The 18,731-nt window shown below is 33.5% G+C and overlaps 2 protein-coding genes across 2 annotated transcripts; one reads left to right on the top strand and one right to left on the bottom strand.

The window, feature by feature from the left end:
- Positions 1-505: 505 nt before the first annotated feature.
- On the bottom strand, positions 506-2,426 carry LOC134250388 (clumping factor A-like). Its single transcript, XM_062732740.1, has 3 exons — positions 2,396-2,426; positions 1,327-1,662; positions 506-1,206 (listed from the first exon to the last, which is right to left on the bottom strand). The coding sequence occupies exons 1-3, from the start codon at positions 2,424-2,426 to the stop codon at positions 506-508; spliced, it is 1,068 nt and encodes a 355-aa protein (XP_062588724.1).
- A 7,025-nt stretch (positions 2,427-9,451) lies between these two features.
- Positions 9,452-16,258, top strand: LOC134250385 (retinal homeobox protein Rx1-like). The gene is made up of 4 exons (XM_062732737.1): positions 9,452-9,751; positions 13,987-14,362; positions 14,515-14,560; positions 15,620-16,258. Exons 1-4 carry the CDS (start codon positions 9,688-9,690, stop codon positions 16,130-16,132), a joined length of 999 nt encoding a protein of 332 aa, XP_062588721.1. The 5' UTR covers positions 9,452-9,687; the 3' UTR covers positions 16,133-16,258.
- Positions 16,259-18,731: the final 2,473 nt, after the last annotated feature.

The raw sequence follows: 18,731 nt of genomic DNA, 5'->3' as shown, positions 1-18,731 counted from the left end.
AGTTACTTTTATTGATGGAACTTTTATGTCCTCTATTGTGGGTTTTTGTTTTGTAATGGATCTGTCTTTTGATTTCAATCTTTTTGTGAACCAGCGTGTAGATCTTTATCTGACTCAGTGTTTAGGTCTTTATCTGACTCAGTGTTTGGGTCTTTATCTGACTCAGTGTTTAGATCTTTACCTGACTTAGTGTTTAGGTCTTTATCTGACTCAGTGTTTAGGTCTTTATCTGACTCAGTGTGTAAGTCTTTAGCTGACTCAGTGTTAAGGTCTTTATCTGACTCAGTATTTAGGTCTTTAGCTGACTCAGTATTTAGGTCTTAATCTGACTCAGTATTTAGGTCTTTATCTGACTCAGTGTTTAGGTCTTTATCTGACTCAGTGTTTAAGTCTTTAGCTGACTCAGTGTTTAGGTCTTTAGCTGACTCAGTGTTTAAGTCTTCAGCTGACTCATTGTTTAGGTCTTTAGCTGACTCAGTGTTTAGGTCTTTAGCTGACTCAGTGTTCAGGTCTTTAGTTGACTCAGTGTTTTGGTCTTTATCTGAATCAGGTCTTTAGCTAACTCAGTGTTTAGGTCTTTATCTGACTCAGTGTTTAGGTCTTTAGCTGACTCAGTGTTTAAGTCTTCAGCTGACTCAGTGTGTAGGTCTATAGCTGACTCAGTGTTTAAGTCTTTAGCTGACTCATTGTTTAGGTCTTTAGCTGACTCAGTATTTAGGTCTTTAACTGACTCAGTGTCTAGGTCTTTAGCTGACTCAGTGTTTAAGTCTTTATCTGACTCAGTGTTTAGGTCTTTAGCTGACTCAGTGTTTGGGTCTTTAGTTGACTCAGTGTTTGGGTCTTTAGCTGACTCAGTGTTTGTGTCTTTAGCTGAGTCAGTGTTCAGGTCTTTATCTGACTCAGTATTTAGGTCTTTAACTGACTCAGTGTCTAGGTCTTTAGCTGACTCAGTGTTTAGGTCTTTAGCTGACTCAGTGTTTAGGTCTTTATCTGACTCAGTGTTTGGGTCTTTAGCTGACTCAGTGTTTGTGTCTTTAGCTGACTCTGTATTTAGGTCTTTAGCTGACTCAGTATTTAGGTCTTTATCTGACTCAGTGTTTAGGTCTTTATCTGACTCAGTGTTTAGGTCTTTATCTGACTCAGTGTTCAGGTCTTTAGCTGACTCAGTGTTTGTGTCTTTAGCTGACTCAGTGTTTGTGTCTTTACCTGACTCAGTGTTTAGGTCTTTAGCTGACTCAGTGTTTAGGTCTTTAGTTGACTCAGTGTTTAGGTCTTTAGCTGACTCAGTGTTTAGGTCTTTAGTTGACTCAGTGTTTAGGTCTTAACCTGACTCAGTGTTTAGGTCTTTAGCTGACTCAGTGTTTGGGTCTTTAGCTGACTCAGTGTTTGGGTCTTTATCTGACTCAGTGTTTAGGTCTTTAGCTGACTCAGTGTTTGGGTCTTTAGCTGACTCAGTGTTCAGGTCTTTATCTGACTCAGTGTTTAGGTCTTTATCTGACTCAGTGTTCAGGTCTTTATCTGACTCAGTGTTCAGGTCTTTATCTGACTCAGTGTTTAGGTCTTTAGCTGACTCATTGTTTAGGTCTTTATCTGACTTAGTGTTTAGGTCTATATTTGACTCACTGTTTAGGTCTTTAGCTGACTCAGTGTTTGGGTCTTTAGCTGACTCAGTGTTTAGGTCTTAATCTGACTCAGTATTTAGGTCTTTATCTGACTCAGTGTTTAGGTCTTTATCTGACTCAGTGTTTAGGTCTTTAGCTGACAAAATTTTCTTTTTTCACCATGGAAAATGCGTTACACTAAATTTTCATTGAATGGGGACATCTTAAAAGACTTTTATTTCAAACGATGTGGGTATCCATTCTCTTATCAGAGGTTGTCAACAAACATATTATGACTAAATATGATGTAAGAGAACGATCCTGTGAAATATCAAAGAGATGCGAGAAGATTTTTCAGCTTTTTTTCTAGAATAAACTCTGTTTAAGGTATTTTTGTTACAACGGGACAAGACGAAAATTGACGTCATTCCAGAATATAGTAGTCTGTCAATGTGTACATGCCTTGTAATAATACTTCTTTTTGTTACAATATTATTGGCGAGAAAAAATCCTTTATTTTCACATTAAATACTACATGTTTATTATCAAGACTGTATTGCAAATGTAAGCTGAAAACGGATTAAGCTTATTATTTCCTATTAGTATCAGTAGCGTATCAGAAACCCTTGGCCAGCGAAGATGAGTTTTTGTATATTTCTCTTTGAAAGTACAAGAATTTACATCATTTGAAATTTATCTAAAATTTATGATAATGCAGTCTGATTTTTTTTTGTCTACAATCATCTAAAGGTACTATAATTTTAAATTAAGAATATCTCGCAATGCTAGGGGACCTGATTCTACACATTGCCGTGGCATTTGCATTGTGCGAGCTCTGTAGGAACTGTATCAATCCTCAAAGCTGAAATGGCTTGCCTGAAATAAGGGTTAGGACATCTAAACAAGAGGCCCATGGGCCACATCGCTCATCTGAGTAACTATGGTGATACAGTTCTTTACCAGATTTCCCCTCTTTTTACATCTATTATAAGAATAAGATTTTTAAAGATTGTTCCTATATATTTCTATGTAAAACTTGGATTACCTATTGTGGCCCCGCCCTAACCCCGGGGGTCATGATTTTTACAATTTAGAATCTACACTACCCAAGGATGCTTCCACATAAGTTTCAGCTTTCCTATTCTACTGGTTCTTGAGAAGAAGATTTTTAAAGATTTTTCCTATGTATTTCTATGTAAAACTTTGACTCCCTATTGTGGCCCCGCTCTACCCCTGGGGGTCATGATTTTTACAATTTAGAATCTGCACTACCTCAGGATGCTTCCACGTAAGTTTCAGTTTTTCTGTCCCAGCGGTTCTTAGGAAGATTTTTTAATGACCCCAACCTATTTTTGTATTTTCTTGACTTGATTATCTCCCCTTGGAAGGGGACCTGACCCTTTATTTTAACAATTTAAATTCCACTTCACCAAAGGATGCTTTGTACCAAGTTTGGTTAAAATCGGCCCAATGGTTCTTGAGAAGAAGTTGAAAATGAAAAGTTAACAGACGGACGGAGGGACAGACAGACAGCTAGACGGACAGACGGACAAGGTGATTCCTATATACCCCCCCCCCAACTTCGTTTGCGGGGGGTATAAATATGTTGTTGTACACTTCTTCTAAAACAAGTCTGGATAAACAAAAGTTCAAATATATATGTTTAGTAATTTTTGTATATATTTTTTTTTATGAATTACAAAAGAATTTTCATCAATTGATATATTTCATATCCCCTGGTAATGCATGCTGAAGTTTTGTCTATGAACATCTGTTGGCACTACAATCTTAAATTTAGAATAGTTAGAAAAATTATCAGTAGTTATAACATGAGGTATGTTGCGTACGTCCTTAAGGGGTGTCCTTGTCTCCTGCTGTCTTATCATTCCCAACAATCAATAATGAAGTCACAGGTACTTCTTACACACATTGTTAAGAACTATTTTCATATTTTGACGGAGCATTATTTCTAGCGTTGTCCGGAGTCCGCAAAAAGGGCAGTTTACAAGAATGGGAGAGGGCCGCACTTGTTGACATTAGCCGTGGTTTTCAACTGTGCATATCTAGAAATACTTTCAAAGTTAAATCAAAGTTCTTTTTTAAGTCAAACACCGAAACAACATAGGTACACAAAGCGCAGCATTCCTATGCAAAAGAGCAGGTAAGTGAAACCGGAAGGGGGGGGGCATGTTCATGAGAGTATCTGAAGATCTATATCACATGATAAATATATATTAGGACGTAAACCAAAGCATTCTTACGCCGACTTTAGTTCCTTCTTTTAGAAAACTTTCCGATTTAAAAATGGAGCTTACTTTTAAGGAGAGGGGAGGGGGGGGGGGGGGGTGGTCAACAAATTAACTTTCACATATAACTACAATATATCTTTTAAATATGGTATCTTAAACTGTCAATTATCATCTGACAAAGAAAAACTTTATACATTTTAGTTCTAAAATTTGATCAGTTTTGTATATCTTTATATGGAGCTCTTCTTCCAAAGAAGATCAATATAGTCTAAAAATGGCCACAATCACCTAACCTTAACATCTACGTGTAATTTTAAGTATCTGATGATAAGACGTTAGTAGCCAAATATATTACATTAAAACTAAACACGTATTATTGTGGCTATAACGTGTCCATGTATTATATTAATTCGTTACCTTCTTAGTGATAGGTACATTTTAGCTCACCTGAGCTGAAAGCTCAAGTGAGCTTTTCTGATCACCCATTGTCCGTCGTCCGTCCGTCCGTCCGTCTGTCTGTCTGTCTAGCTGTCCGTCTGTCTGTGCAAACGTGTCCGGTCTATATCTTTCTTACGGAGGAACATTAGAATCTACTACTCCACACAAAGATTGCCCATGACCTAAGGGTGTGTCATGACCTTGACCCAAGGTCATTTGAGGAAGTTCAAGGTCACTGGAAGAAAAAAATCATAATTCGTGTCAGGTTCATATCTTTCTTATGGATAAACTCGGTAGGTTCTAATTTCACACAAAGATTGCACATGACCTAAGGGTGTGCCATGACCTTGATCCAATATTATTTGGGGAAGTTCAAGGTCACTGGAAGAAAAAATTCATAATTCGTGTCCGTTCCAAAACTTGAATCTACTACTTCACACAAATATTGCTTATGACCTGAGGTTGTGTCATGACTTTGAACCAAGGTCATTTATGCAAGTTCAAGGTCACTGACAGAAAAAGTTCATGATTCGTGTCTGGTCCGTATATTTAGTCTATTTTTTTATTAGGCTGCGCCTTCGTTTCATTTAAGAAAAATATAATGAGCAATTATATTTGCACGAAAAATGTTTTAGCATTTCTCTCCTCTTTTAGATCCTTAAAATATTCATGATTTAGCACTTCTGAAAAACCCAGCGGGGGGTATTTTGTCCCGTTTGGACAGTTCTAGTTAGACATTAAAATGCATTTCACAGTCCCTTTACATATTGAAACTCTTCAACTCCAGGGGGACGTGTGTCCTTAAGAGTAGCTAAAATCACCTGATGACGATTACACTACAATGATATCAAGAAAAACAACACAATTTAAAATTATTTTGTTATGTAATTCAAAAACCTCTTCCTGGAACTGCATTGCAGATCTAATTTAGGGCGCTTATCAGATGCCTTGAACAATAGTATTGCCGTAAAAATTGCGAAAACATACCAATGCATATCCAGAATATGAAAATCGATATTATTTGAAACGAAATCATCTTTTAAGTAGCTGAAACACATATAAAATCTCATTTATTAAAAAACAAAAATATTTCATAAAAAGGAAATCAATTTCGTAAATTGTATTATGTTTGAAAAGAGCTTTTAATTCTTTATGCGCAAATCCTGATCAAAGTATTAAAATACGGTATGAATTTGTTTTACCAAATCGAATGATAAAGAATTTGATTACCTTGGAGACTTATTGCAATAGAAAAACAAAAGGGTGTTTTTTTAGGGGACTCTACATTGAACAGATGGGAATGCACTATGGCTTTTGTACATTGGATATAAAAAGAATGGTAGGAATTCAATAACTTCCCTATGGATCAACATGAATTGTTTACTTTTCTAAAATAAAGCTTCGTTTTGTCTTTTAATTTGATTTTGTTAAAAAAACGCCCATCCATTTGCGCGGGCAACCTAGCTTCCCTCTCCCATGGGAACTAAATTTACATCGATCTCTGTAATTACCAAAATCTCATTCAAGTTTCTATTTATGTGGACAAAAGGAAATGCTGTTAGTTTGAAAATTGGAAATTTAATGTGAAAATTTGAATATGATCATATTTTCAATTATATGTCTGTTGTTTGATAACACTTTGCAAAGCGCCAAAGATCGGAACAAACACGGAACACAAACTGTGGGCCAATCTAATGCGAATACGCACGTTTTGAGCGCACTGACCAAACATAGGCTATTAAAATCAAACCTAATTATGAATAAACTTGGTAATTTAATCAATACTTTGATTGTTAACCATCACTTTGTATAAAATAGTGTAATGCTGGGTTCGCATAGCCGGAACCTTTAATTGATTATCACCTGTGAAAGGTAAATATTTTATCATATTGATATTTTTATATGAAAGCCTAATACATTATCCTTCGTCTTTTCTTGAGAACTTTTTACATTGAATTGATTTTTCGTTTTAAAAAACTTCAATCAGTGCGCGTGTCTCAAGGATCATTTTAATGTATGATCAAATTTGAGTCCTATAATATCTGTAATTTAAAACATTTAAATACTTTTATTCTTAAACTTCAACAATTTTACAGGAAAAACGTGATTGGCGAAGATACGATCTTCAACTATGATGTCATGGTATAGAAGAGATTCGGGTGTCATAAGTTGCGCACGCATTGCTAATCACCAGCGTGGCCCGGACTAGCTGCATCTTTTAAAGCAGTCATTAATTCCAATCTGTATTAAGAAAAACCCTCCCGGGTTCACTGATATTTCATAAAGTTGCAAATGAAATGATTGAGGCCTATGCCATGTTCATTAGAAATTTATTGAGAGATGTATGCATCACACTCAAAGTGCTTTCATCAATTAAAAATGATTACATAGAGAGCATGTAAAAGGTAGGCAGCCAGTGATCGGGCTGTTAGAAACAATTAATTGCATTTTACAGAGCACTCTGTATAAGATTCTGGGTCCGCGGGACAATTTTACACAAGAATTGAAAAGATATGTAAGTTGATAGAGCGGTGGAGACTGCCCTCGGTAATGAAGAACAAGGTCAAAAGATGAAGAATGGAGTGCTGTAAATTCCCAGGTGCGCTGTTTTTCTAATGATAATCAAATTCTTCTTATTGTGTGTGAACGACATACCCTGTAACTTTTTGTTTTAATTTGAAAACGGAAATATATTATCACCTTTCTCAAATTGTCTGAAACAGAAAGTTCAACGTTCTGTTACAAATTCGAACTAAATCAATAATCACGATATTTCAAAATATTAATATGAATAAGATTGCGTATTTTGGATAATGTTTTTAGAAATATAAATGCGGTTGTATATTGTGTGAAACACATGCCCCCGTATGACAACATTAGCGGGGTTTGAATGTCTCATATGCAATTACAAACTCAAGGTCAAGGGATGGAAAATGTTATCACCCAAAGGAAGGACGCATTCTCAAAGAAAAATTAACAAGTAAAATATGGAAACCCAAACACTAACCATTAAAAAGTTATGGCAAAGATGAAAAGGTTTTTTATTTCAAAATTAAGTCAAACTCCAAGGTTAGGGTGAAAATTTTCGATATCCAAAGAAAGGCCTTGTCACATGGCTATACCTGTGGAATGGAGATTCTAGTACTAAACTTCAAAGATCATGTCCAAAGTTAACGTTTTTTAAAAGTTGGTCAAACGCAAAGGTCAAGGTCGAAAGGTAAAAACTGATTATATCCCTGGAAAGGTTTTTTTTCACAATAAATAAGCACGATACACATTAAGTAAGAATCTCTGAGCATCGACTGTTCAGAAGTTTTAAACAATAAAATGCTTTCTTTGTTTGTTGTTACTGGAATGAACGGAAGCAGCTGTTGCAGAAAAAAATACATAACCCGCGTAAGCGGGTTATGTAAATTTTTTCGGGAATAGCTGCGACCAGAAAGACATTTTATTGTTTATATTTATATCTGTTTAAATTATCATTTTAAATTATTGTGTTAATGATGCGACATTTTGTACGTTTCATTGATGGAACGACTGATCTGTACAGGTGATATGCCCAATGTAGTTTATGCAGGGATGAACGCAATGGGTTTTCAGAAGTATTCATATGTAAATATATACTAGTATTCAAGGTTATAGTTCGGTAGATCTTGCAAAATTGGATTAAACTCCAAAGTCAAGAGGTCAAATATTTTGGATTCAAAGAAAGACCTTGTCACAGGTAATACAAATACATGTATGAAATATTAGAGCCATAGCTCCAGTCAAGCAAAAGTGATGGACAATGATGCGGACAGACAGACAGACGGACGGACGGAGCAAAAACTATTTATCCCCGAAATGTTCGATTGCGGTGAACCCCCAAAAAAAAAACAATATTTACCCAGATTGTGTGTATCATATGAACTTTTTAAAAATATGTAAGAATTAAAATGATAGCCCTTGGATTCCGGGCTGAGGCTCCAAGGAATTTAAAAGTTGTACATGTATTGAAAACGATCAATACTGTTTAAAATCCTCCTTTATTTTGTTATAAAATAATATCAAGAAAAAACTACGAAAGTTTGAAAATCATACCTATGGCTCAAGGTTTAAATCACAAAATGGTATAGTAAGTTGATCCTATAAATCGGACACAAGGTGTCCTTGTAAGATAATTTACAGGTGGCAAATGCATTTTCGTGAAAGGTACTGATATTGAAATTAAAAATATAAAAAAAAAACTCATCTTTTCGCATAAAATCCAATGTCACTTGCAAATTCATACATGCAATATACAGATGAAGTGAAAAGCAAAAATCTTTTGTTAAACCAAATTTAATAACGAGGACCCCCCCCCCCCCACTTTACCCGGAAAAAATTATCCAAAATTTTGTCATAAATTCTGTAGAAATGTAAACTTAATAATTCTGTAGAAATGTAAACTTAATGTTTTACAGCAGCACCATCTCCCTTAAGCTTTGAAAAAAAGAAAATCCAGAAAAAAATAACGATGTTTTTGTCTTCTTCCGTCTTTTCTCACAGAAATTTGCATTATATATATTGCGTAAAAATATGAAAATAAACTTTGTGATTCAACAATTTGTAATCATTGAAATTTTATTAGAGTTTCATACTTCGGTATTGCTTTATTACTGTTTTATTTTTTTCTTTAAAATTCAAGCTTTGGAATTATAAGGGCTTGAATAGCATTTTTTTTAAAAAAAGCTTGGTGCGAATTTCATGATATTTGAGAATACTCTACTTATTATGAATAGATAAAATAACAACCAGTCTACGGGGAATAATACGATCGTTTTTTAATAAAAAATAATTAGAATGTTTAATTCAGCAGGAATCGCACAGAAGCAGCCTTTCATTGCCCATTAAAAGAGCAATTTTTCCTATTAGCCAATTTCTGCATTTCGTCTTTACTTCCTCTATGTGATCAGTTTACAAGGTTAGAATTCAGTTAATAACATGTGTTTAAAATCAACACAGAACGAATTTGAAGTTTAAATATTTATACTACTGATAATGAATTAAGGGGGCGGAGCCCGGCGCTCGTCCACGTGCCGCAGACAAATTCAAACGATTATAACGGGGTCGAATTTCATCGAGTGTTTGATCTCATTGGCTGCTGGTAAGAATTAAACATGTCAGTTTTCGTACAACAGATAATTTCCTGACAGAGGCATTGATTCGTTGTGATTATCAAGTTATGTCAATTAATAATCGTCTGGTTGGCGGTCGACTTCTAGCCTGGATCTCACTCGTCTTCATTTCCTAACTGACAAATTTCATAGAACTGTTTTTCTGCTTTAATTATTCCATTAGTTTGGGTTTATTTTTGGAAGCCGATACATTTTTTACGAATTTTGAAGAATATTTTATTTTGTATAAAACATTCCCACGCGATGGACCTATGCCTGAAGAGACGGTCCTATGATATCGACAGTTTGATTGGTGCTGGGTGTTCGGGTGAGTACTATACAGGTCAATTACTAGTATTGGTCAATTTCTCTGACAAAATGATAAGTGGAACATTATTATACTGTCTGACATTTCACTTAAATAAAATCAGCATTAATATTCATACAGTGTATAAAGTTTTTTTTTTCATTGAAATCAATATATTTTTGTTTAAATTAACATTATTTTATTTTCATTTTATTTTCAAAGTTATACCCTTTTGCTTTTTATTTGACTTTTTAAAATCTACATTATGTGTTGTTAATAATGTATATAGATTTTTTCTATAATATCAAAGATACTTCATAGAAACCAAATATTAGTGGCAGTTGATGGTGATAATACGACGGTTTTTGTAATTACTCATCACGTTTTACAATCTTAATTACGTAAATAAATAATCATGGTATAATATTTATATGTAATTTATTTTCTCTAAGTCTTGTATATACGTAATTCATTATTGCATTCATTAGGTGTTACATATACAGACAAGAAATTGTTTATAATTTTTGTAATAAATCTAATAAAATCATCTTTCTTAGGTAATTGTTATGCCATGTTTACTATAAGAGTATCAAAATTCCCGGTATTAAGATTTAGTCAGCAAGTTAACGTACGATGTTTCCTAGCTCTCATAGCACTTTTCTAAAAGAGGGGAAAGGGTGACCAAGCTTTATTCTTGTAGTTTATTTTTTATATTTAGATTTTGGGAGTGGTTATTATATATATTTTATCTTTTATTTTTAGATTTTGGGAGTGTATATTATATATATATTTTATAATAAGAGGTTGGAGCATTTAAAATCCTGTGATCTGATATAACATTATAAAAATATTTTTATAATAAAGTATAAATTATATATATATATGTTCTGGTGAATAATATCGATATTTTTGCACTGTTTCCCTGCATAATGAAATTTCTTCTTTATTAGTGCTACTGTTGCATCTGATTCATTATCAAGTCTGAAAGGTAGACATTAATTTTATTAAAGTGTTTACGACATTCAGGTGTTAACAAAATTTAAATTTATTGTTTGCGGGGTTAAGCTTTATATATATCTGAGATTTACTTATATTTTCTATATACCTGGTTGGTTTTATTATATATATATTTCTTAATCTTCTGATGATAATATTAATTTAATTATTTCAAAATGTGCACGTATCGGAATCAACATTGATTGGTTTCTTTAAAAAAAAATTAATAAGCTTTTAACATTAAGCTCGTTTTGATATGTGTCTTCGATCAATGATAAATACAATAGGATATTAAAATATCTGTCTAGATTTGAAAGAAATATGATAAATTTAAGATGTAGAAATTGTCTAGGACCACATTTCTTATAGAAAATACGGTAGGATCTTGTCAGCAGAGATGAAATTTGATTTTTTTTTTCTTTTGCATGTATAGCAGAACACATTGTATGTAATCATCCTCAAACATGTAAAATGACATAAATATTCAAATCGATTTCATATTTAAATACATAAATAATTAGTGTACCCATTATCAATGTCTCATATAATTTTTTTTTTTGTTCTTATTCAAGTTAATATCACTTATAAACCTTAGATAAAAGCGAGGATGGAAATGACATATATGTATACCAGAAATTGATTCCGTGCTTATTGCGGACGTTTTATATTATAAAGCATAGTACATAGAAATGGGGTGTCCGTCTGTCTGTACATCCGTCCGTCTGTACGTCCATCCGCCTGTTACGCTTTGGGGTACCCATCTCTTATCCTCAACTCCTCTTATACCAGTGAATGGAATTTAATGAGACTTTCATAGAATCTTTGTTACATTGTGTATCGTACATTTTGTATGTCAAAACAAAGTAACTGTAATATTTTCCTTTTCATGAGACTAGATGATTGTTGTGCCCATCTCTGATCTCAAGCCTAACGCTACCAGACATTACAAAAGGATAGGAACAAAATTAAATATAAATTTATTCCAGATTAGTATCTTGTCTAAAAAGTTGAAGACGGTAATAAAAATCAAAGTTTTCTTCTTTTTCTTCCAACAATTAAATTTATAATATATTTGATCATGAATACTATAAATTAAATATTTGTCTATTTCATGTAAGAAAATGGTACACATACAATACGGAAAGCTTTAATCTTCTTCGCTACATATCATCTTTTAATAAGATACGACTTGCTACATTAATCTTTTATTAAGATTAGATTGACCAAAGTAGAACACCCAACTTATAAAAATTTGTGATGACCATTAGTTACAACCGGACATCTGAATCATTCAGAAGCATCGCCTTATTGGTCCCTTTTGTCTATCTGTAGATATGATTTAACATAATTTATTGAACTGGACAAAAGTAAAACCAACTTAGGTTGTCCTCTCCAACACAAATGAAAATAAAATTTTATATATATAAAAAGACATGTATAACACAATCCAGCAAATGGAGTTCTTTTTTGAAAATTGAAAAAGGGTACCTCAGATTGGCTCATAAAGGGGGGGGGAGAAAAGAGTATCTCATATTGGATTGTTGGAGGGGATGTAAAATTGCGCATCATTGCATGTTTAGTTACTCAAAAATTAATTAGTTCAATAAAAAGTAACTAGTATTGAAAAAAATAAAGGGGGTCATTTTAAAATAAATCATTCATCAAATTTATTACAATTCTGACAAGAAATAAAGTCACCAGTGACATTTAATCCTTTTTTTTTATGTCATTAATATTAACTAAGTGCAGAATCCCTTTCGTATCGCTTTCAATTAGAATATATGCGACGTAAATAAATGCAATTCCGAAATTATTTTTTTTAAATAATTGCCGGATTTTTCCACTAATGAATGAAAATAACATGAATGATCTTTATAACTGTCAAATTTTTATATCCCAATGGACTGCTTTATTAATAAATGAAAAGAGACAGAATTTCCAAAATAGTTATAATTGCTGATTTTTGAGATAATAAATATATGTGTCGAATAAATGTATTTGTAGACTCTAAATTATTTAACAAATTGTGATGATGGATCAAATTAAAATTATAGCAATAAGTCGTGAGGGTATAATATCGATCTGGTCTATTATTAGAATCACTCATTGATTTCACAATCCCAATTTTCAGTTTTTTGGACTTAAAAATTTATATTTTCTTTGTTGCCATTATGCTTCATTGAAATTAAATGTTGAATTTCCGCTGCCTGTCCTAATTTAATGAATGAAACTGAATATTCTGTTCCCGACGTGATAATAATAATAAAGACACAAAACAAAACGATAACCGTAAATGTTTATAAATTTTAGTGCATAATTCATCACACAAAACATTATGAATCCAAAGATGTGCCCGATTATAAATATTTTCTTGAATCGGTTCTATTGCTTATTTATTCATGAATAACTGACAAGCTTTATTCATGTTATGACCGGGAATATTATATTTCGAACTCAAAGGCTTAAAAATCATCGCAGAAATTTTATTCTTTTTCTCTCTCATGATTTTCTTTGTTCAAATAGAAAAGAATACTTTAACAGCTTGTATCAGTACATTCCTAATTATTTGTTTAAGATCTTTCCTTGTTACACAGAAAACCTCAAGTCATATTAAATGAATTATTCATTTGTAAATAAAAAGCATTCAAACTAGCATCCATAATTAGCCAAATTTGATATTTCAAATAAAAAAAAAATTGTAAGTGTTGGGCATTAATCGTTTCCTATAATGAAACGTGTAAATAAATCGTCGTCATTCTCGGTGTAACAAGGCGACCAGTGTTTGCAGAATCATTGAGAAATTATCCAAGAGGCTTCTCTATTTGCTCATTACGATTAAATTTTAACTGATGCTGCAAATGGCCAATTATATGCCAATTTAATTACCTTAACCTTGTCAAAGAAATCAATTTCTCTAGTAATTATGTACATATGTGTACAAGAATTTATTTACGCGAAAAAAAACTTGCAACTGAGAAAAGTACAACGTTATTCGACATTTTTTTTATAAAGGAAAGCGAACAAACACAATCATGATGTACATTTAAATATAACGGGTGTGGGTAAAAATAAAATTTTACGTGATAACTCATCTTCCTAAATATTCTTTTAAATTTCTTTTTATTCCGAAAGCAGTCAAAGAAATACGTTCAAAACGGGAGGACACACAGTATAGCCCATAATATTTATAAATTGTGCGCTTATAAACATTAACCTTGACCACAAACATCTTTTCTTGACTGATTATTTCTTACCTACAGACAGTACTTCAACCAATGACGAAAAGCGAGAGGACACTGAAGTGCGCCAGAATTTCAAACCGAGCACGTTTCCCCAGTCCCCGGATGTAAAAATAAATGTAATAAAGAACGAGACGGGATTGAGTGAAAATAAATACGAAAAGTCGCCGATTGTTGGTGAAGACACATCTAATGATGGAGAAGAAATGACTAGGAGAATACAAATCGACGGTTCTCCTATCGACTTCCGGTCCAATCCGGAAATGTACGGGGACCGGGATCTTGAGGATTATGGAAAACGAAAACAGCGGCGGTACAGGACGACATTTACTAGCTTTCAACTGGAGGAATTGGAGAGAGCTTTTCAGAAAACACATTACCCCGATGTTTTCATGAGGTAAGGTTAATTATTTGCTATTTCCGTATCTCGATGTTATTGATATTTTATTTAAAACTGTCGAATGAGCAATGTTATTTTGATGTCATTAATCTACATTTAAATTTTAAATATGCAACTTTAACAAATATTGATTTTTTAATGTTTTACAGGGAAGAGCTTGCAATGAGAATAGATCTAACCGAGGCAAGAGTACAGGTACTGTTTAAAGTTGGCTTCATTTTCCCCTTCGCTCCTAAAATTTTATTTTACATAGGCATCAACAAAAATTAAATTCAAACATTTTTTCATTACTAGGTCAATACGAATTCAATTTAGATTATCTGAATTGAACGCCCTTCCTTTTCTAATCCATGTTTAGAGCGTGAAGTTTATAAGAACTTTATTAAACGGTGAAGATGAAAAGATGTCCTCTGAAAACCTATTCTCTTATTCAAGGCCAATAGAAATCATATTTCGGTTTCTAGATAATGGCGTTTTGTTTAAATTGGATAAAAAGTGACTACTTTAAAAACATCACAATTAAATTAAAATTATATTGTGTTTAAAAATCACACTTAAAAGGACCGAGCTTAAATGGAAAGTAACCCAATGAAATGGAATGTTTACGCATGAAAAACAGATAATATTTCAGGAACCTCTTGATCGCCTGCTCTTGTTGAAACAGCTTTTCAAACGCTCCCTTCGCCCAGAGTTTTTCATAAGAAATTCGCTCTTGTCCATGACTAATATATCAAACTCATCTCTTCAACTAATCAAGAGCCCTCTGTCGAACAAAACCACACTCAATTCAAGTACCAAAAACGCCGGTAATGGAAGATGATTTTGAATTTGTGGGGACATTGATACTTAAATTCAAACATGTCACCGCCATTTACGAACAATCAAAGTCATTGTCAATGTGACGCTTCGAGTTATTAATTTGTTTGCAGAAGGAATAGTGGTGATATTAAAAACATTTTCGGAATTTAATTAGATCTGTTTAAACAAGGTGTAAGTTCTACGTTTAAGACACCAACAACCACTTAGGTATAAGGGGGAAAACTTAAGTTTAATAGGATCTTTTTCATTAGGGCGTCCTTCATAGACAGTGATAAATCAAATCATTCTCAGTAAAAATATTATAGAAATAAAGTGCACATAGATCAAAAGAAAATAGAAATAGAACTGAATCAAACTTTATTTACTATTTAACAAAACTTGTACTTGACTTTTGTAAGGTACTCAAATAAAAAAATCGCTTTTTATCTCATCTAGGTTTGGTTTCAAAACCGCAGGGCGAAATGGAGAAAGAAGGAAAAAGTTGGACCGCAATGTCATCCATACAGTCCGTATATGGGGTACCCCACACCCGGGATGGCACTAGGACCACGCCCAATCGTCCCGTCCCCTCAAAGTTATACCGATCTTTTATTCAAAGCTTACCACTCTCACATTCAAGGTAGAAATGCGCGCACTTTCGGACAGACGCCACCTGTTTCCAGTTTTTATGGGACGCCAAATTTGATGTCACCGGAAATATACAGCCTTGCCATGCGTGGTTTGATGTATCCTCCGAATTTTGTGAAACTAGCGCCCCCTACACCAGACATATCATTCCAGAATCTATTGGCTGAACTCAGTGTCAAATCAAAGTCCACTTCAGAACGTTTGTCATTTTCGCCAGTTTTGGAGAACGAGAGAAACTCCTTAGTTGGAACCTCGAGGCAAAAGTGTGTTCGAGATTCCGACGAACGGTCAGACGATATAAATCAACCTTTGACTCCGTGACGTAAGAGGCACGATTTGTCGAAATTTAATTACGCCATATTTAGTGCAATACGTTTGAATGAAGGCCATTTTTTAAAATTACGAAAAACATTAGTGCTTTAATTTGCTACTTGTTGTGTTCTAAAAGTGCTGTATTTGATGTTTTGTCTTGTTTTATTTATAATATTTTTGCAACTGAAAACGCAAATCTTGAATAAAAACTTTGAGAAGAAAAGTATAAAAATAATATTTCACGCTTAATAAAACGCTTTTAAATATTCATAAAACCCCCCTTCCTCTTATAACAATGTTTCTGGTCGATCAACACTAGAAGAATTCAAACAAAATCAATAGGAAGTTTTTCCTTATTTTTTAAAATTTAATCGGAACGAAGCCACCATTGCATCGCTGTGGAAATTCTGCGAAAAGCACAATGAGAAATAAAATCTGAGTGGTCAGTCAACTGATTTTTCCCACTGGACAAATTTACGCGTCAAAATGCATTTATTATTTATCCCAGCACATAAATTCAAATTTATTAAATTGATTTTAATGGAAATGATTGTAATAAATTTGATGCCGAGCCACTCCGTATCTTGAACTGGTAACTTCCGGGGTCCCTGTTGAGTGATAAACATTGGCCGGGATTAATGGCACGTGTCCGGCTAATTAAGGCGAGGCTGACGCTATCACGGCCTTTTGCCCGCAGTTCACAAAGTAATTAAATAGACACATTATACTTTGTTCTTGTATGAAATTTTAATCAAATTGATTTTTCATTACCTGACGAATGCCTCTCAATTTAACACATGTCATAAACGTCTTACGTGATTAAAAATAATTTATACGTGTACGTACACAACTTTCACTTTAAAAAGGAAGAATGGCCAAAATAAAGTATGTGCGTGTATATATAAAATGGAAAAAGCATTTTGTATAGAAAAATCGTCTGTCTTCTGTTAAAACCATGTGTCCTTGCTGTCAATTATACAGATGCCCTAATTCCTATCTACTTACCGGGGTTATTCATTGGGATGGTATCGGAAAACAATTGCTCATTAATTGATAAATTAACAGAGAATTTCTCCCTCCGCCGCAGGACTACACAGGAGCGAGGCAGGTGCTCACAGAAAGTGAGGAATTTCCTCATGTCGTAATGAGCTATTAAGAAATAATTGAAGACAAATTTTCCAATGTCCCGGAATCACGATTTCCGCCATCTTCTACATTCTCTTCAATTAAGAAATTATATTGAATAAAAAACGGATATTAGACTGTAGTTTTACCCCAGGGTGATGCGTGACTTTTGGGATCAGTATTGAGAATCCGAGGAAATTTAATCGAATTATATCTTGTACTGGGAACCCATACGGAAAAAAAGGGCAAACAAACTACTATAACAAATTACTAACAAACCACTATGGTTTTATAGTTTTTTTATAGCAAATCACATGCAAATGAGCTAACAGACTATACTCTAACAAACTACTATCAAACGACTATATCAAACCACTCTAACAAACTACTATCAAACCACTCTAACAAACTACTATCAAACCATTCTAACAAACTACTATCAAACCATGCTAACAAACTACTATCAAACCACTCTAACAAACTACTAACAAATCACTGGTAACAAATCCACCAGCACAACACTAGATTTGAATTTTTCCTTTACAAATCCACAGGTCTTTGAAAACACCTAAAACAGTCACAATTTGAAATATTCAACAAGTCTTGTTTCAGAGTATTTTAAATTCCAGGATTCACAAGTTTAGCCAATGAGAGTGCAACATTCCAACATGTTCCCTTTTTCAATTCCAAAAGTCCATGTATTTCACATATTCTAACAACACATCTTCATTTTTTCAAAAAAATGTTCTTCAAGTTCACATTTAATTATTAATATTCATCTGGCATGGAAAATGCTGCAATATTTCCTTTTTTCTGGCCTTATTGCAACTTTGAGAGACATCTTTTTTTGTCTTATTTTCAAGTATACTTCCCATAATCTAATGCATAACTGATCTAAACTAGTATAGGAATTATAGGTCAATCTGAAAATAAATAAAAACCCAAAGCTAGTAAAAAGCATACACATCCACATTCACAGAAGGTTAATTACTGTAGTCCGCAGCCTTATTGTAGGTAAAAAGGAACTTCATGACATGCATTAAATACCTCTTCTGTTATATCCAGATCCATCTTTTAATAATGTTAATTGCTGCTTTTTCCAGTCAGGGATCTTTCAGATTGATACTAACAATTTGAATGTCCCTTCAGCAGTTCCTTTGTTTCTGACCTGCTTGATGGTTTGAAAATTGCAAATAGCAACACCGGATGTAAAGATTTGTTCTTGGAAACTTCAACAATTCTAGATAATTCAACCCTGCATGTCTGGAAAGTAATTTCCCATGTGGTTAGATGCAAATGCTATACTAATAAAACACTGTTGCAAGACACTAAGTCTAACAAACCATAAAGAAATTACAATCACCAGAAATGAAAGACTAACAAACCACTGTAGCTATTTTTAGAAACAGTGGTTTGTTTGTGTTTCATTAAATGCTATACATCAAACTACTTTAACAAACCACGTATAGTTTGTTGGTAGTTT

The sequence above is a fragment of the Saccostrea cucullata genome, unplaced genomic scaffold (genome assembly GCF_032062105.1).
Source record: "Saccostrea cucullata isolate Sc308-1 unplaced genomic scaffold, CSIRO_AGI_Scuc_v1 ctg102, whole genome shotgun sequence".
NCBI classification, from domain to species: Eukaryota; Metazoa; Mollusca; class Bivalvia; order Ostreida; family Ostreidae; genus Saccostrea; species Saccostrea cuccullata.
Note: the sequence above shows the minus strand (reverse complement) of the source record. Positions and strands in the feature narration are given on the sequence as shown.